Source organism: Fusarium sambucinum, chromosome I (genome assembly GCF_050947815.1).
Source record: "Fusarium sambucinum isolate potato_lamoka chromosome I, whole genome shotgun sequence".
Taxonomy (NCBI): domain Eukaryota; kingdom Fungi; phylum Ascomycota; class Sordariomycetes; order Hypocreales; family Nectriaceae; genus Fusarium; species Fusarium sambucinum.
The window spans coordinates 4,745,960-4,765,272 of NC_139294.1; the positions used below are offsets into that span (position 1 = coordinate 4,745,960).

At 43.0% G+C, this 19,313-nt stretch overlaps 7 protein-coding genes across 7 annotated transcripts; 3 read left to right on the top strand and 4 right to left on the bottom strand.

Annotated features, from left to right (window-relative positions):
• Window positions 1-448: 448 nt before the first annotated feature.
• Window positions 449-1,073, bottom strand: FSST1_004251 (uncharacterized protein; the record flags this gene model as incomplete). Its single annotated transcript, XM_083230407.1, has 2 exons — window positions 449-861; window positions 917-1,073. 2 exons carry the CDS (start codon window positions 1,071-1,073, stop codon window positions 449-451), a joined length of 570 nt encoding a protein of 189 aa, XP_083087681.1.
• Window positions 1,074-1,691: 618 nt separating this feature from the next.
• On the bottom strand, window positions 1,692-2,657 carry FSST1_004252 (uncharacterized protein; the record flags this gene model as incomplete). The annotated part of the gene is made up of 1 exon (XM_083230408.1): window positions 1,692-2,657. The coding sequence occupies one exon, from the start codon at window positions 2,655-2,657 to the stop codon at window positions 1,692-1,694; it is 966 nt and encodes a 321-aa protein (XP_083087682.1).
• A 1,574-nt stretch (window positions 2,658-4,231) lies between these two features.
• On the top strand, window positions 4,232-5,264 carry FSST1_004253 (uncharacterized protein; the record flags this gene model as incomplete). The annotated part of the gene is made up of 2 exons (XM_083230409.1): window positions 4,232-4,484; window positions 4,552-5,264. 2 exons carry the CDS (start codon window positions 4,232-4,234, stop codon window positions 5,262-5,264), a joined length of 966 nt encoding a protein of 321 aa, XP_083087683.1.
• Window positions 5,265-6,403: 1,139 nt separating this feature from the next.
• Window positions 6,404-8,669, bottom strand: FSST1_004254 (protein NOG2; the record flags this gene model as incomplete). The annotated part of the gene is made up of 3 exons (XM_083230410.1): window positions 6,404-7,426; window positions 7,764-8,529; window positions 8,572-8,669. The coding sequence occupies 3 exons, from the start codon at window positions 8,667-8,669 to the stop codon at window positions 6,404-6,406; spliced, it is 1,887 nt and encodes a 628-aa protein (XP_083087684.1).
• Window positions 8,670-8,997: 328 nt separating this feature from the next.
• Window positions 8,998-9,900, top strand: FSST1_004255 (uncharacterized protein; the record flags this gene model as incomplete). Its single annotated transcript, XM_083230411.1, has 1 exon — window positions 8,998-9,900. One exon carries the CDS (start codon window positions 8,998-9,000, stop codon window positions 9,898-9,900), a length of 903 nt encoding a protein of 300 aa, XP_083087685.1.
• Window positions 9,901-10,230: 330 nt separating this feature from the next.
• On the bottom strand, window positions 10,231-13,631 carry FSST1_004256 (ATP-binding cassette subfamily G protein; the record flags this gene model as incomplete). Its single annotated transcript, XM_083230412.1, has 4 exons — window positions 10,231-12,905; window positions 12,960-13,250; window positions 13,309-13,421; window positions 13,480-13,631. 4 exons carry the CDS (start codon window positions 13,629-13,631, stop codon window positions 10,231-10,233), a joined length of 3,231 nt encoding a protein of 1,076 aa, XP_083087686.1.
• Window positions 13,632-15,299: 1,668 nt separating this feature from the next.
• FSST1_004257 (pyridoxal phosphate-dependent transferase) lies at window positions 15,300-16,602 on the top strand (the record flags this gene model as incomplete). The annotated part of the gene is made up of 3 exons (XM_083230413.1): window positions 15,300-15,583; window positions 15,667-15,835; window positions 15,886-16,602. 3 exons carry the CDS (start codon window positions 15,300-15,302, stop codon window positions 16,600-16,602), a joined length of 1,170 nt encoding a protein of 389 aa, XP_083087687.1.
• Window positions 16,603-19,313: the final 2,711 nt, after the last annotated feature.

Here is a 19,313-nt window from a genome sequence, read left to right on the forward strand (position 1 = left end):
GGTAGAAGGCGTTGATGTATCTCATTTTCAGACTAGAGCCAAATTGTTTTGGCTCTCATGGTATTTCGACACCAAACCCTTGCGAAATTGAAAGATTCATGTTATATTTATGAGGTGTATGCAACATTAACTTCGATCTTAAGTGAATTTTGATTATAGTAATAAGGAATGCCATGGTCCGAGACCGAGGATATCCTGATTCACTTGCGAATGCGTCGGGGTCACAACAAGGCAATTATTTACCTGTGATGGTGTGCGATCAAAACCTTCTTCTATGCAGTTAACCTGAAACACCGCGACACACATCGTTCAAGTATCTTTTAATATTGGCCTCGACCTGCGCGGCCGGGCCTTGACTGTTTCTTTGTTTTGTACACACCTTCAAAGCTATTTGTGCGTTTTTGAGCCCTCGTGCAACTCAAAAAGTCATTACTCTCATGGATATCCTTCAATTGGGACTTGTCACATGCGAGAACGTCTTTTTCTGGCCAAGCTTACTCAATAGTCCAGGCTGTATCCGTAGTTTCGCCTCAATATCCTTTTCGGGAATACCTCGATCACGAAACTTCAAAGCATCTACCATTGTCCTCATGTCGAGGAGGCGTCGGCCACCACGTCCCATGTTTGCGAAATCTTCCTCCGCCTCGTCTTGTAGTCGGTCTCGAGCTCCAAGCGCAACCAGCGTTGGGTTGCTTCGACTCGGCGCAAAGTGAGGACCCGAAGGCGCTGTTGATCCGAGGGGCGTCGCAGCAGTAGATGAGGGTGAGTAGGTAGGGTTCGAATCGGCAATACCCATCTGATGTAGACGGCGCGAGAAGTCGCCAGTAGGGAAATCTGGGTCTGTAGCATCAGCTCGAATAGCTACGAGAGTCAGTCAGTGGAAATGACGTGTGACGAAACAATCTAATCTACCAACCTTCATCTTTTCCGCTGCTCCCTAGAGTCTTGGACTGGGCTTTGGGGGTCTCTGCCCTTGGTTGGCGTGCTACTGCCTCGGGAACTGCAGCTCCCGGTGCTCGAGCAGGATACTTTCGCGCTGCGCCTCTGGCGACTTTAGAGGATGAAGAGCCCATTTTTAGTTTGCGAGATGAGGATGCTAGAAGCTAATAATACACGGCGCAATTGGAGGATCAACGATGGTCAAGCCAAAGCCGAGCACCAGTGGCGGGCCTTTCGATGATGTTATCGATATCCAGTTATCGGTGCGGAATTCTTCCGTAGGTCATCATCAATTCATGTAAACAATTAAGGAGGAAACCACTTTACTCACTTTATTATATTTCCAAATATTTTTGTTAACCTGGTATCTTAAACAGTGGAATGAACTTTCCTACCAAAGGTACCCTGAGAATGTACGACTCATCAAAGCACCATCATTACAGCTATTTCCCAACATCTATCCTCGTAAACAGCAAGCACCATGAACAATCAAGGTGACATCAGCAGATGGCACTATTTCCGATACCAACGCTACAATGCTTGTCCTAATATAGAATACATGGGTATCTTTCGCTTGTGAATCAAGTCAAACAAAGACAATGCCAAGGTTGTAGAAATCCAAAACAGCCTCTGATCCCGACCTCGAAACAATCGCCTACGTACGGGCAGAAAGGAAGCTCAGTTGAGTTCACACACAGGGATTGATCCGGCAACAACAGCAACTCTTTCTCTGTACAGAAAGCCATCATTCACTATAACAACGTGGGGTTGTTACCAGACCGGAGGCCAGGATACCGCTGCTGCAGTGGCGCGGTTGAGGGAAACTCGATGACTTGAGGCTCGAAGAACAAGTCGTGAGGCTCAGTGAATGACCACTCAGGGGGTATGGTATTTCCTTTTTCGTCCTCCATCCAGACCAGCGCTCCGTTAGCCATTGTGACAGGCTTGCCTGTCACCTTTGATCCATCCTGCGAGTGTACCCGCTCTCCTGTCATCGTATGGCACCAAAATGATTGGCCATAAGTGTCAACGTTAAGGCTAGCGATCTTGATGAATTTCGCATCTGCAAGGTAGAGGTCGCAAAGGTATTCGCCAACCCGATATGGCCCGGAGACGCCATTGTAGGCCAGATGGCGAGCTACATTGATCTGGTAGGAGAGGTATGTTTTCGAATCACACATTCCAGCTGGCGTCGGTGGTTTGGGACAAGTAGTGATCAGATCCGGGCTGCAGTATGGAATCATCTGATTTGCAATATCAAGGTCGAAGAGGCCATGATTGACGGGGTTCCCGTTCGCGACGAAGGGGTTGTTTGTACTACTACATGCTTGTTTCTCAGCCCGCTTCCTTCGGATGGTAGACTTCTTGGATGCTCGGGCGCTCTTGATAACGTCCAGGTCTTTTTGTTTGTCCTGCTTGGAGTTTTTGGTTTGTTTTGAATCAAGACGAGGGCGCCCTCGACGCTCGACGCGGTTTTGGTTACCAGCGAGGGCGTTGGGTGAGAGATCGTAGGGTGGCTTGCAGGATGATGGCGCGACGGTCGGCACATGAGTTGGCTGTGGGAGAGCCATGAGGTCGTAGATCGGATCCTCATCTTCATGTTTCGACTTGGCAGAGTGTCGCCTGTTCGGTGCCTTGGGACGCCGAGGAGCAAGTCTCGCGGTGTCCATATACGCATCTAGACTCAAGTGGTCGGTTGTGATCGTCTTGGAAACCATAGAGGAATTGGTGGCAACTGTGATACTGTCCTCAATCTTTTCTGGGAGTGGGCAGCTTGACACTCCTTCTGTAAGCTCTCATCAGTCTCATTTCCTTCGACATTAACAGAAACAAGTTTATGCACACCCTAAGGAGCTTCACTGCCGCTGTCGAATGTCAACTTGTTGGTTCTCTGACTATGGGTGACGTTGTCCTTCTTCGAGACGGTAAGTGAATGTCGCTGCAGTGTTGATATTGTGTCATGATGCGCACCTGCTCAGAAGATGGGGCTCTGTGTATATCTTCGCAAAGAGGATCCGGGGATGCGCGGGCAAATCGGCTTGCGATGCTCACTCTAGTCTTGGGTCGGGACACCGACCTAGAGCGCGAAAGCACTTTTTCTTCGGTTGCGGCGGCGGTGGTACTCATTTCTAACTCTGCTTGGGGCTGAAAGTAAAAATGTTGTACCTAGGTAGTAAATTCAGGTTCAAGAGGTTAATGTTAATGCTAAGGTTTAAGTCGAGGTCGAGGTTTAATTTCAGGGGACGAAGCGTAGGAAAAACAAATACTGGACAGGGCAACGGGCGGGACAGGCAGGAGTGATGCAGTGATCAGGTACAAGTTTGGTAATTATGGACCAATAACATAACAATAATCGTCTGATCGGGTGAGTCCAAATTGATGGTAAATCATAGGTAATGGTGGAAGCGGGCAGTGACAGTGGCAGTGGCAGCTGTCTGCACTTGCCTCCCATGAGGTTTACCGAAACACTCAACAATAACACCGCCCAGCAACCCAACATTCTTATGAGCAGTCAAGCTTCCAATAGGCCAGAACTTGACTAGATTATTGGTTAGGTAGGCATGCTGGCTTCATTACTAAAAAGACAGCGTTCGATACCATAATTGTAGTGACTTGGCCCTATCGAACAGGCAAGTTCGTTTTGCAACTCAAGTGGCAATGCCCTTAAGGTTTCAAGTCCTCATAAACGAACTAACGTATTTATAAATTGTTACTGAGACCATCTACTTAGTAGGTACTGGTTAATACCTAGAGTATTCATCGCATTTTTACTGACATCATGTAAGAGGTACGCCCAGCATCCAGGCCACTCTGAATGGTGAATAGGGGCTTCGCCTGCGACAGAAGGCGTTTAAACGGTGAAGTAACAACTCCAATACCATGATATATATGTATGAAGAAATCTTCCAGTTACGATATTAGTCTCATTGATCGATAGTATTGCTCTCACAAGGCATATGCTAGGAATAGTCCTCCTCAGCCCCATCAACTTGCGAACTATCTTATTCCCTCCAGTTCCGGTATGTAACAAAGCTATAATGGTAGTAGCTTAATCTTTGAATTTTCAAATTCTACGTACTCATTTACTAGTTTTGATGCTAACACGAATGCAAAATCCGGTTCTCCAGGGCAGATTTCATTTGTGAGTTGCGCAAGTTAGTAACGTTAATGCATCCTTCGCCTTCTGGATATTCCGTCTCCGGATGTTCCGCTACAGTAGCCTATCATAGCTTACCTACGCTGAGATATTTAGAACTTGAAACTTGCAGTTACGGTCTTGAGAAATGACAGCATGGACAGCTCTCGAGAAACTGCATTGCAAGTAGCATCGGCTGCCAACATCGTCTCAGAGTTTGTAGCTCATGAGCAAATACACACACTCTTGGATCTACGTGATGCCTTGTTCGAACCTTTTGTCGCTCAGAAACAAGGATCTCTTCAGCTAGATGCAAGTCGCACTGGTGCGGTAGTGCTGTGTCCTTCCGCAGTCCTTTCCACGTCAGAGAAAGTCTTTTCAATGGTAAAAGAGCTAATTGAGACGACTCGTAAGTGATTGATAAGTGATATAACATACAGTTGCCAAAGCTATAAAATATACTAAACCCTGAACAGAGTCTGGATCACTCGTACTCGTTCTTTGCGGTGGCATTGGCCACTCAACCCAGTTGATGTATGATGCTATAGCCCGTCATCCCAAGTATAGCCGCATCGCTGATCGGATCCGCATGCTACCAGAGGCTCGTATGCTCGAGACTATCGCAGAACAATTCTGGAAATTGAGGGTCAATCGTGGCACCCAAGCTTCCATCGAACCCGACAAAAGAGAGAGGCTCACGGTTTTGGTTGAAGACACATCGACTAATTGTGCACTCAATGCCGTGAACGCGAGAAAGGTACTAGATGCCAACGGTTACAAATCGCCGTTTTCCATTGTGGTTGCCCAGGATCCAACTATGTGTCGGCGCACCATTGCTGCATTTGAGCAAGTCTATGCTGATAAAGCCGATGAGACTCCCACATTCAGTAGCTGGCCAACATTTGTACCAAAAGTGGCACCTGCGGATTCTTCACCACTAGAAAAAGCTGGGAGCCTCACATCAATCCTGTCTTATGATTTCTCAGGTTTCAAGGATAATCGCAAGACTGACCTTTGGAGCATGGACCGCTTCATGTCTCTACTGGTAGGAGAAATTCCGCGAATGAGAGACGACGAAGATGGGTATGGGCCACTAGGCAAAGGGTCGATTGTGCATGTCGATATCCCACAGCGAGTCGAAGACGCCTGGAAGTTACTTCACGATTTGCTTGGTCAGAGCGTGCGATAAACCATGCATGAAAGGTTGGGCCTTTGTTTGGACATATCAGAAACCATAACTGCTCAAACTTCACTCGAGCTGGCTTTTGCCGTCAACCACCTGTTGAGTTTAGCCGTCCCTATCCCCAGATTCTCCTTCGAAGGGTACATCATCGTACGCTACGCAGTATAGCTACACAGCAGTCTATGTCAGTTGTGCGTATTGAATGCTCTTAGGGCAGGTTCTGTGAAAATAGACATGTCAGCATATATGCGACTGATAAGTAAATAGGTACTCCGTGAAGTGATAGGAAGAAGCTTTTAAGGCAATGAGAAATTCGCAATTTTTGTCAGGACTACCTCAAGTATGAGCATATGATGATGCTTGGATATACTAGATAAGTTTTATCCCGAGAAGGAGATTTGGTTTTGGTAAGGATATATAGTTTTCAATACATGAAAAACTTGTAATAAACGCCCTTGTAGCTCAGTGGTAGAGCGTTGCACTTGTAATGCAAAGGTCCATTGTTCAATCCAGTGCGGGGGCATTACAATTTTCTTTTTGCATTTTGCTTTACACTGGATCATCGTGAGCGTATAGAGACATGAACGAGGCCGCTGCTATAAATACGCCTTTATAGCTCAGTGGTAGAGCGTTGCACTTGTAATGCAAAGGTCCATAGTTCAATCCTGTGTGGAGGCATGTCTTCCAGTAATAATATTATTTTTGTGTCGTATTCCTACTAAAGTGTACTGCTGTCTGCATCTACCCAAGTACTTGCTATTAACATAGTTTATAGTGCTTGGAATAACTTCAATAACAGTTAGACAGTTTGAGCTGGAGATAAGCCTCATGGACTTCATCGTTACATTCTTCAATTCGAAACCATTGCTGCATTAACTTGAAAGATGTCGGACTGTACCCATCCCTACTCTACCTAGGTATATCCGTGAGGCCAATCTCATTTCAATCTCAGCACCCAATGAGAAGAGACAAAAAGGTCTGGACTGATCGTTTCGTTATATTGGTAGTAGTAAGGATGACATAAATACGCAACACACATAAGTAGATCAAGGGTACCAAAACATTAACATGGGTATCATTAAGTTATTGAGGATGCTTAAGCAGGTACCTCAGATGAATGTAGAGATTTGCTGGCTCCAGACCGATTATGCCCTCCTTTTTTTACTAGGCGGGCCACCCTTTGTCTTCTTTCCTTTACTTTTAGCTGTTGGTGCAGGCGCCTTTTGTGCCTCTTCCTCGGCCTCCTGTACTTCTTCAGAGCCGCCTACCGATATCACATCGTCCTCGGCGCTCTCGCCTTCGCTCTCGCCTTCTACTGTAGCTCCAAAGGACGGTTTTCTTGATCGTGCTTCTTCTGTGTCGCTGCCGAACCCCTCGAAATCTGACTCTTCATCAGCACCAGAGCTCAGTCCCCCGGCCTTCTCAAGAGCGGCTTCGGCCTCTTGCTGAAGCTGTGCCTCGGCAGAAGCATCTTCATCATCCACTGTCTCGTCCTGCTTTCGCTTGCGGGGCATCTCTCCAAGTCTACCCTCACGATTCCCAACCTTTGTGTCATCTTCGCCTTCAGATTTTGGTGGAGGTGTGAACCAGGGAATCTTGCCTCGCATGAAATCATTGAGGACCATTTTGGCCACACCATCCAGGTCAGGTTCGCCTCCACGGAGAAGACGGCCAGCCTTTCTTGCGAGAAGTTCCAGGAACTCTGTAGAGTTTGTCCACCCCTTAAGCTCATAGGTCTTCTCCATATGGTGTTGCTTGACACGGTTTAGAAGGGGTTGAATGTATTGCTCAGGATGTTCGACCTTCTCGACTCGAACGACACCCCGTAGCACCAAATCTGTCGGGGTATCAGTGCTCGAGGGAGGAACGATACCAGGGCAATCAATCAAGTAGATTCGCTTCATCAAACTGATATATTGCCATACTTTAGTCTCACCCGGGATAGGTGCAACAGTGCAAACCTTCTTCTTCATCAGCGTGTTAATGATAGAGGATTTTCCGGTGTTGGGACCACCAATCAATCCGACGGAGATTTGTTTTCGGTCAGAATGCAGTGAGGAAAATTGTCGGAGTAGTTGAATGAGTGAGCCCTTTCCGAAAGAGTTATTGATTGAGGCGTGAAATGCAAGAGTAGGGTGCTCTTTGGAGAGAGTGCGAACCCACGCAGCCTACATCCAGTTAGTATTTGAACCCAATATACAAAACAAGTGTTCAAAGGTATGATATGTTTGTGTCATCACTAAGAAGTATGCAATCGATGCCCCGTAATTGGTAAATGGCATAGGCAGACTTCAACTCAATCGGACACTTGGCCTGTCTCATGATGGTAACCAAAACGGCACGCATCAGCCTAACAACAAAACGTTGACGACAGTCGAGACAGGCAGTTATTCTCCCAACGTTATAACAGACAGGTTCCATGGTACATAAGGGAACAAATCCTGACAAAGAACATTGGGGTATATCATATGCAAAAGATGGTAAAGGGAGGAAGGATGAACTTACGGCTACACTCGTAGGAACCAAGTCCACTTTGTTAACCAAATATATGAGTGACTTATGAGGGCACTCATCCTTCAGGTACTTCTCGACGCTTAAGCAACGAGTTCCAATAGGATCTCGGGCATCGAGTACGTGAATGATAACATCCGAAGAGTCAATGACCTTGTAGAGTTCGTTCCAGATTCGCTTGCTTTGTCCTTTGTCGAAAACAGGCTCAATGGACATGGTGAGGGGTTTACCAGCGTCATCAGCATCCTCAGCGTCACCAGAGGCGCCAGATAGAAGCTTATGTTGCTCCAGACGATCCCGATAGGTGTCCATACTCTTCTCAGTATCGTCGACCATGTCATCCAGACTGCTGACACCAAGCTTGACTCGCTTACGTTGCGCCTTCGGACCGAAGACCTCGGCGAATGGTGACGTCTCGACGGTCATCTTGGCCTTGTGCTGTTTGATTCCATTCTGAGTATCCTTTCCATCCTTGATAAGGCTCATGGGCAGCTTGTTTGTCTTCAGCAGAACCTGGTATGGATCACGAGCTTGCTCATCCATTGCCTCGCGAAAGGCGTTGAGAGAGTCCTGGGAGATGACTCGAGTGTTTGTAAACCACTTGCGGTTCGGCTCGATACGAGCGTTGGGGATGTCGCGCGACTGGTATGAGGCAGCCTTGGTGATCTCTCCAATGGCGTTTCTCTGGACCTTTCCTCCATCGCGAACCATGTTAAGGTGCTTCACCTTTTTCGCATCGCTGTGGCAATGGTCAGCCTTGCTTGGCCAGTGGTTACAATCAACAGCAATGCAATGCACTTACCGATAGAAGTTCTCGCCCTTGGTCTTGACATTGTTAAGACCATCTCCTCCTTTGCCTTGGCGCTCGCGCCGAGTGGCCTCTTTCTTTCCAGTACCCATAGCGAAAAAATTGGTCGAGGATACTGGCGACAAAAGTGAAAAGAGAAGATGGGTGATCCAGAAATTTATTTGAACTTTTTTTTCTCTGTTCTTAGTAGCGAAAATGAGCCCCACTTACTTCCCTCGGTGGCTGGTGGCGGGGCTAAATGGCAAGGGGCCGGCGTTGGCGTCGGACCAAGATAATCCGGCAGATTTTATCCGACGTCGATTTTCTCTGTTTGTCGTTGAGGTAAAGGTCGAGAAGCGGATTCAACGACAGGGTCACAACCTCAATTGCAATCCTAGTCTGAGCCCTTCAGCGCTAAACTCGGCGCTGGCTCCTTTCACGATGTCTTTTGGCCTCGCAACTTCCGGCTCAAGGGTGGCTACCCGCCAGCTCCTTGTGAGAGCCTTTTCAACTTCGGCTGCTACTCTCGAACAAGTCCCTCCAGAGTCTCCATCATACATTCGTTTGCCCACACCACCCCAGTCCGACGAAAAGAAGCTTCCTCGCGTCAGAGGTCATCTTCCAGTGCCCCGCGAGGTCTTCCCCCGCGTTGGGGGCGAAAGCAAGGCTGGGCTCGACTATCTCATTAAGACAGCTCCACGACCATTTGACAATCGGGAGCCCATGAACGATAGTCAAAAATGGAGGAAAACTATGGCAAAAACCCGTCGAATGAATCTTGGTGATGGTCTAAAAGACCTTTGGGAGCGACGAAACTCCCGCATAAAGTTGCACAACGAGCGTGTGAGCCACAAGTTCGAGAAGAACCATGAGGCTGTCAAGGCACCCGAACGAGCGGACGACGTCCTCACCCGGAGCACAGTGTTAAAAGGTGTATTAAATACCAAAACGAGTGTTGATCCTGGGCGTTTCGAACGTGCAGAGCGGAGCCGTGCCAATAATGAACGAAATCTGTCAGCAAAATTCGAGGCTCGCCGAGATGCATTGATGGAGCTCTACATCAATGCATCCAAGTTTATTGTTAGCGAGAGTGAGCTCAAGGCTGAGATTGACACAATTTTCGCCGAGGACTTCTTCCACAAGCAAGGATTCGATGTTGGTCGATATGGCTCCGCCGAAAACACATGGGACGTATGGGGCAAGCCAACCTCAATCAACGACATGTTGGAAACCACGACTGGTGTGTCTACGAAGATTATGGACTTTTATGAAACCGAGTATGATCGTTCTGTGAAGCGACAGAAGAGAATTGCCGAGGAGTTTACTGGTGGCAAGATGGAGTAAACTATACCTAATGGCTTGTACAATATTTTGTATCCCATGTATTACTGTAACTATTCCAAATATCACATTTTGAAGCGGTCAAAACGACGCCTGAACGAATTCCAAGGTTTCTAAATTGATGTGGTGTTCCCACATGTCTTGGCTAGCTAATATGAAAATCGACACAACAATTACTCATAAACTACAGGGGAAAACATATCCATAGTCCAACGCCAGTAGTCTTCGGCTCAACATATACCCACGTGCACCACTGCGAAGTACGGCAACAGCCTCCTTCATCTCTCAATATATACAACGTCCTCGATGATGCTCCAAATCCAATTGTACTGTCTATCGTCTCTCAACAAGCAGAATGTGCATAGCAGCATAAGACAAGACGATGAATATAGCAGCAAATATTCCCAGGTTTCTAATGTCAGGCCACATGGCGTCATTGTTGAACCCAAAAGAGCTGAGGATTGCTGCGCCTGGGACAGTAATTTCGAGGCCGTACTTGCTGTCCACAAGAGTAAGATGAAGAACCTCATTCACAATAAGTGATTCAAAGCCGTAGTGGAATATGGATAGCGTCTGGAGCCAGAGCGCACCCTTTGGAGTAGCCTTGTGGTTGAGAAGGAAACCGGCAAAAAGAAGACTGAAGAGCATGACGAGACTGCCAATCAGGTTTGCCACGCTGCCATCCTTACAAACAATGCCGATGAACAGGCACACAGCGGCTGCAGCCATATTGAACAATACTAGCACGAGGATGAAGTTGAAGAAATGCGTCGAGTCGGCTACCAGTCCTGTCATGGGATATATGATGGAGCCCATGAGGATTGGGGGAATGATCCGAAGAGGAATAATGTCGAAAAGTACCTTGGCCGCAAAGTACGTGGCAGGTGCATAATAGCCATTAGCACGCTCTCGGACAAAAAGGAGACGTTCGGTAGCGAAAACATTGAGACTCGTGAGGGTGCTGAACCCAAAGAGCGCGAGTAAGAAAAAGAAGAGACCAAGTCGGTTTTGGAAGCCAGGGATATCGTCAGTGAGTCCATAGAAGAGATAACCCGAGAAAACAGCCAAGACGATGGCAATAGCGTAGTGGGTGAGCATGAGCATTGGATTTCGGTAAAGGTTTTTCCATGTCCTCTCAGACAAAATGATGAACTGGCGAAGGTATCCGACACGAGCATATCCTTTTCCTACGGCACTGACATGAATATTCGGCCCCTCGGTGGTATAGCCATTTGAATTGGTGCCGTTGGCGTTCTCTGCGGTGTGGATGGCTTGCTGGATCTCGTCATGAGTTGAGCGGGCGATCTCTGAGTGAATGAATGACTGAGTCATGATGTCGAGATCGGTTCCAGTGGCAGCTGCTGGAGGCAGGTCGTGAGGGTCCTCAAGAAGAGGGGCAGTTAGAGAGTCAACAGGGTTCTGATGAAGTCGGTAAGCGCCATTATCCTCGCCACCAGCATCTGAAGACGCTGCCGTATCGACAGTCTTTCTGCGAGTAAACAGCTGACGCTCCTGGCGAACCTTGACAGAATGTCTACGGTGATTCTTGGGTCTGCTTGAGCTAGCATCGTCGTCTCCAGAGGTGGTACCAGAAATGCTTGCAACAGACTTGATTGCACGAGTGCTGCTGGGGCCAACACTACTGTTGTCGAGGCCGACAGTTCCGTCGTCAATCGACTGGGTACTACCAGCATGCATGGTAAGATCGACAAGATAATCTGCGATATTGAATCCAGGAGGACATTCATAGCCGATTTCGTCAAAGTAGCTCTGGCATTGGTCAAATGGGCCTGAATAAACAGTTCGTCCTTGCGCCAACAGCACCAGTCTGTCGAAAAGAGCAACAATATTGGAGCGCGGCTGGTGGATTGTGAAGATGACGGTGCGCTTGTAAGTCTTCGCAAGGGTCACAAGACACTCAATGACGTTGTAGGCGTTGTAGGCATCGAGGCCACTGGTGGGTTCATCCAGGAACAAGATCGAGGGGCTGGTCACCAGTTCGCAGGCAATTCCAACACGTCTCTTCTCGCCACCCGAGATACCACGGCCCTTGCCTTCTTCAGAACCGATAAGGGAGTCACGAATGTGGTGAATGCCAAGTTCCTTCTCGACCTCGAGTACTCGTTGCTCCTTGGCAGCACGTCCCATGTCGCGGGGAAGTCGAAGTAGGGCACTGGTAAGAATCGTCTCATGAACGGTAAGAGTAGGGAGCATGGTATCCTCCTGATCCACGAATCCAACAACATTCTTGTAGTCGCTATCGTCGACCTTTTCTCCGTTAACATAGAAATTACCATGAACCTGTCCGCGCTTATTCTTTCGGGCGAGTATGTCGAGGAATGTCGTCTTTCCTGCTCCAGAAGCACCCATGATGGCAGTTACTTCCCCCGGTTTGCAAATACCACGTATTCCTGTGAGAATCTGTTTACCATTGAGATTGTAAGCAACGTCGTCGAAGTAGAGTGATGCAGGCTTGTGATCAGCCATCAATTTGGTGCTCTCGTCGTCGGAGTCCTCCAAGCGAATCGCCCCATGGTTCAACTTTCGCCTCGACAGATACCACGTCAGGATGATGACAGCAACCAGAAACAACGAGCAACCAGCGATGACGCCAGCAATAAGGGGTGTGTTAATCTTTTTCACGGGTCGCTTCCATCCCGGTACCTCTGTCTCGTAGAGGCACTCGCCAGCGTGACAGTCGAGGAAGATGCTGGAATCGCCGATTAATGCGAGAATCAACGCATCCATCTCAGGTTCTTTGAAGGCGCAGTCATGGGTGCCACCATGTTTCTGAGTACACTCAAACCGACCCGGGCCTTGAATAGACTGATCGAGGAAATCGGTAAGATCAATCGATCCATCCTTACCACAGAGCATCCTGTCAGGAATGCAGCTGCAGCTGATCTTGTTGCATTTGTAGGAAGTGGTGTTCTTGGTCTCCTCCCAATCGGCGGACGAGTCACATTCGGAAAGGTGACAGTAGAAAGACTCCACGGCATCAACCCAAACTGAAACATACATTAGCAGAGCTCATGGCGAACGAGGCGGTATGTGGAACTGACATTGAAAGTCGCAGGTCTGGTCTTCTTGTTTACAGGTAAACGTAACCTCTGGGCGCTGTTTGCCAAGCAAAGACGTAATCTTCTGGTTCGTGACATCGCAAATCTGGTAGTTATGGTTTACGACTTCTCCGTTTTGATAACATACACCACCTTCACCTTTCTCCATGAGAGCGTTGCAGGCTTTGTTGTCTGTACAGACATTGCAGTTGATGCCGGTCCAACCCTCGTCGCATTCGCATGTTGAGCCCGAACGCATTGGGCGATCCTTTCCTTTGGGGAGTGAGCCGCATACTATCAAGACGATCAGTCTATATTCCGTATATATCAGGAGAATGGAGGGCGATCGTACGGGGCTCGAGACAGTCGTCACCGCCAAATCCCTCAGGACAGGCGCATTTCCCATTAAACTCGTTACAGCCGGCGTATTGCGCACATGTGTGCGCTGGGAGGAGACAATTAAAGCTATGTTCAGGTCAGCAAAGAGAATTGTGCTTGTATCGATGGCAGTGTAATGACGCACCATGGAGGACAACCGTCTGGACGATCGCCCATCAGAGCTAACTGTGCGCGTAGTTGATCGGCCTGCGAATAGGTTGCGTTGTGTGAGGCCATCGCGATGCCAGGCCAAAGGGCCAAAGCACCTATCAGGAGGCTCCTTAATGTAGGAGCCATAACTGCAGCGATACGAGGATGATGCAGTTTTGGTGATGGAACAATGGATGTTGATGGGAGGTGAAGCCCGGTCAGTCGTTAAACGACGGCCGGCTAAGCAACGAGCACCTCTCCGTATCAGCGCGACAAGGATAAGCTGTTTGGCCGAGGAGTGGCGCCCCCGCGTTCCACTGCCATTTAGGCAACCGGAGGCAGGTACGGAGGGTGCGTCTGTCCCCAACATCGGCCAGTGTCAAAGGCTAGATTTGTGATTGGTTGGCACAGCCACTAACTATGGGTCTCATGATTTGATATGGTCCAGTGTAGGTATCTTTAGCAACCAGCACCATGAAACTATGACAGCTTCAACTTTCAAAGCACGCACAGGCCAATGGAAGTCGCTGTTTCACCCACGTAACATATTGTCTTGATGGCGAGTCTCTTCATTTGATAGATTCGAAATTATATTATACTCTTATCATGGGATGAAATCGCGTGCAGGTAGGCGGTCAAGTTTCAAATGGGACTGACGTCATTGATCTCGGCGCGTTTCTCCATTTTAAGCACGATAAGATAGTAGCATTTAGACATTATCATGCAGTATGTACTAAGGAATTGTCTAAGATACATGAACTTCTCATGATCATGACTCTGTCAATGATAACCCATGATTCGCTGTTTTCCAAGTAGCGGCCTAAAATTCCCGCATGTAACGTGAATGGTTTTGCAATTGTTCCTGGTCGGGAAAACTTAAAAATTTATTTGTCTCTCAACGCCGCTACCCTAAACTTGATGCTCATGCTTATGCTCATGCTGATGTTTAACATGTTTACCTATTTGCAATCAACGTCTTGCTCATATTAATTGATAAGAAATAGTGCTGAATTTTCTTACGTATAACTTGATCGAGTGCTGGACTGTTCCATGACTAAGACTGCCTTGTGAGGCTTTGTTAAACAATGTTTACTCTATCTCTACACATGCACGAACAAGTGACTGCGTTACTAAAGCAAACCTCTCCAAACGATACCAGGGTACGCATAGATTTCTTGTCTCTAGAGCTTAGTTTGGCTAATTACGTTCACGTCATTAAAAGCCTTGTCGAAATTCTGAATCACATGGTGACGGTTTAGCAGAACAATACTCGCCATCATAGCAGCGCATTTTCGTGCTTTTTACCCAAGTATCAACAAACGATAGCGGTGATATAGCAGAATGGCAGCTCATACCCTAAGCATGATAGCCATGAATAGCATGGACCAAACCCAGTTAATTATGTACATAGGCAGACAGTAGTTGCATTCTTCCCCGGATTTTATCCCTGTCGATTAGCCTAATAAATATAATCAAGCTTTGTGGGGGAAAATTAAACAGACAAACGATTCACGTTATGGCTAAGTTATCAGACAATCCCTTACTTCAGAGGCCAAGCTGGAATATCAAAATGCGAACCCAAGCACACAAGACCAGGCAAGACAAAACCTCAATCGAAAACCTGGGTAGACATCCAAAATAGTCCACTGTCAGTAGAGGACGTCGAAGATATGGAAGGGCGTACCAGGGTGGGTCAGTAGCCCGCCTATTATTTAAGTACTTAATCTTGAACTACAGGTACTCACTCGATACCAGGGTGTTCAACTGCAAACCGAAAGTATCTACACATAAGAACAATTTTCTGAGATCGCAAAGATGGTTAGAATCGTCCCTTTTGCTGTCGAGCAATGGATGTATAACTATGAGACAACGGCTGGAGTCCTGAACGTTGCCGAGACGTGTGTTGCGTCTGTATCCATAAATGACTTGGTTGGCATGCGCAAAGACACGCAGACTTCAGGCCCTATCGATACAAGCATCAAACTCACCTATGGCAGTATTCCTGGCTCGCGTACACTGCGGGAACGAATTGCAGCTCATTGCAGTGGCGAGGGCGCTCAACTTGCCGTTGAGGATATTATTGTTACCCAAGGTGCAATGTGCTAACTTCTTGTCTTTGTATAGGTAAAGTAAAAGCTCGCAATCGTTCCATCTTCAATGTCTTATTGATCTTTCGATGTAGCCTCCTAGAGCCTGGAGACCATGTCGTTTGCGTCTACCCGACATACCAGCAACTATATGATGTTCCTCGCAGCATTGGCGCAGAAGTCACGTTGTGGAAGTTGAAAGAAGAACAAAACTTCGTGCCCAATACGGATGACCTGATGAATGTGATCCAAGACAACACAAAGGTGCGGACGAAAGCAAAATGGAGAGAACTGCCACTCACAATAAATACCAGATGATCATAATCAATAACCCTAACAACCCTACCGGCGTGCCTATTCCGGACAGTGTATTGAACCGCATTGCCCAAATAGCAAAAGAGAAAGGCGTGATTATTTTCTCAGATGAGGTTTATCGGCCGCTGTTCCATGGAGGAACATCTGGTCAGATCCAAGTACCGCAGCCAGCAACGGCCTTGGGCTACGAGAAGTCAATCGTGACAGGACCTATGTCGAAAGGGTATGCTCTGGCTGGCAACAGACTTGGTTGGATTGCCAGTAGGGATAAATCCATCATGTCCACCATAATGGCGGCACGAGACTACACCACCATCAGCGTTTCGCAGATCGACGACCAAATTGCGAGATACGCTCTATCGCCAGCAGTATCGCCATCTCTCGTCGATCGCAGCTTGAATTTGGCGAGAACCAATTCGCGACTGGTCAAGGAGTTTGTTGAAGGCTACAAGTCGGTATGCTCATGGGTGGAACCCACAGCCGGTACGACCGCTTTCGTTCGATTTAACAATAAGAATGGCGAAACTGTTAACGACGTCGACTTTTGCTTGGACCTGTTGCGCAAGAATAACGTGTTGCTCGTGGCGGGTTTAAAGTGGTTTGGTGATAACAAGGACTTTAAAGGCTATGTAAGAATGGGATACGTTTGTGAGATTGATGTTTTGGTAGAGGGATTGAAGCGATTGGGAACCTATATCGAGTTAAACCTGTTGTAACTTAGTAGACTAGTGCAAAGGTCAGTATACCTACCTACCGGTGCACCCCCTATTTGTAGATATTGGTTAGGCAATGATATTATAGATATAATAGGTTATAGTAGGGGTTAATAATAGGTAGGATAGGTATTAATAGTAAAGTATTATATATATTTTAAATATAATTAGTAAAAATATTAGATATATATACTATATATAAGTTAATTAAAGTTATATCTTATTTAGCTTATTAAATTAATTATTAAGCTATTAGCTAAGAATAGTTAATATAGATTTAATAGTAAATAAGATAAATATCTGCTATATATATTAAATAATAATATTTATTATAGTAATATATATTATTATTATATTAAAAGTTTAATATTATCTTTACTATTATAATAGTAAGCTTTATTATATTAATATTAATATCTATTAAACTTAATTATACTTTATATTATATTATTATAACTATTAAATAATATTATTACTTTAGCTATATTAAAACTTAGAAAATATCTTATAGTTAAAATTATATTAACTAGAAATTAATATTAAATAAAAAGATTCTTTTAATATACTCTTAGAGTTAAACTATTAAGTTATAGTAATAAATATTAACTATTATTACCTAGAGTATAATTTCTTAGTTAATTAATATTTATAAATAAATTAATTATAATATTTATATTAAATATTTTAAGTAATAAGATTTAAATTTTATAAATATAATAATATTATAATATATAAAATAATAATATATAATTATAATATTTATAATCTATAAGCTTAAATAAGTTTAATATTTATAAAGTAATAGTTATAATTATAACTTAAATAAAGTAAAATAATATATATTTAATAAATTAAATTATTATATAAGTAAAGTCTTTATAAATAATTAATTTAAGTTATATATATATACCTAGTTATAAGAGAATTTATTTTATTATTTTAATATAAAAGGATTTTTTCTTACTTATAGAATATCTAAATATATTAGCTTAACCTAGATATTCCTATATATATATTATAAAGTCCTAAGAAAAAAATTAAATTAATAAATATTATCTCTCTTAATTACTTTAAATATTAAACTCTTAAATTACTACTAGGAATTAAATTAAAGTTATATATTCTAATATTAATAGTTTTTCTATTTAAGGAGTTTATTTTTAATTATTAAAATCTTAATATTAACTTTAATTTAAAAGTTAATAATATCTAATATTATTATTTTAACTTAAAAAGAATTTTTCTTAGGAATTAAAGCTTTTAATAAAAGTAAGGCTAAATTAACTAGAGGATTTTCCTATTAATAAAGTTTAATATAATTTAACTGCTTTATTAAATTTTTAAACTTAGCTTTAGCTAATAGTAACTCTTAAGAGCTTTCTATAAATTAATAGCTATTTATTTTATAATTAATATTAAATATAAAACTCTTAAGTAATATATTAATAGCTTTTAAAGATAATCTATAAATTAATAATAATCTATTTAAAGGCAGAGAGTAAATTAATTTAATAGCCTTTAAGTCTAGGATAAACTCTATTAAAATATTTTTATTAAAATATTTATTATTAATAACTTATTACTATAAGTATAATACTTAAATATATTACTTCTTTAATATTATAATAATATACTTTTATTTCTTTCCTATATTTAAATTATTTATTACTATTACTTCTAGCTCTTTATTACTAATACTTACTATTTAATTTATAAATCCTATATTACTATTTAAATCTTTAATATTTAAATCTTTAATAAAAGGTATAGCTAAAAGGTATTAAATAATAATTTAAATTAAAACTTTATTAATAAATTTACTTTATTTTAAAGTAAATATTTTCTTCTCCTTAATAAAATAAAATAATACCTTTAGATCTTTATCTTTTATAGCTATATTTATCTTATTAAGGGTAAATACTTTCTTTTATTATTATTAAACTTTACTTCTTTTCTTAATAGAATAAATTAATACCTTTAAATCCTTATTTACTATAATTATATTTATCTCCTTAGGATTTTAAAGTAAAAACTATATTCTTTTTCCCTTTTAAGGCTTATAATAGCTATTACCTAAGAGAGATATAGGCTTAATTTATACTCTATTTTAATCTATTAATAGTAAGATTTTAATATAAATTAAATTTACTTACTTTAGGAATTTTTTAAATTATATTTATTAAACTTTAAGAAGTTTTATATTTAACTTAAAAGAATTACTAGTATTTATAATAGTATTAGTATAATAAACTAGACTTAAGCGGCTACTTATAGGTATTAATAAATAATATTATTTAGCTTAAAGAGAAAAAGGGATTTCTAGATAATTATCTCTCCTTTCTCTTTATATAGAGATAAAATAAATTACTTAGATTTTATATTAGACTAGGGTATAAGTATAGCCTAAGCTTATAATATACTTCCCTTTTATACCCTATAATACTATTTTAAATAAGGAATTCTTTAAAATTAATTTAAGTAAGGTTTAAGTAAGGTTCTAGTTAAATTTCCTTTAATATTTTAATATTAAGAATTATTTTCTAGAATTACTTAGTAAAACTCTAGGATAAATTTTAATAAATATTTCTTTATATTTTTATATTTTTATTATATTATTTTCTATAGATATTATTAGGTTTATATATCTTAATTATTATTCTAGAGATATTTTTATTTATATTTTACTATATATTTTAATTAGCCTTATTATTTTT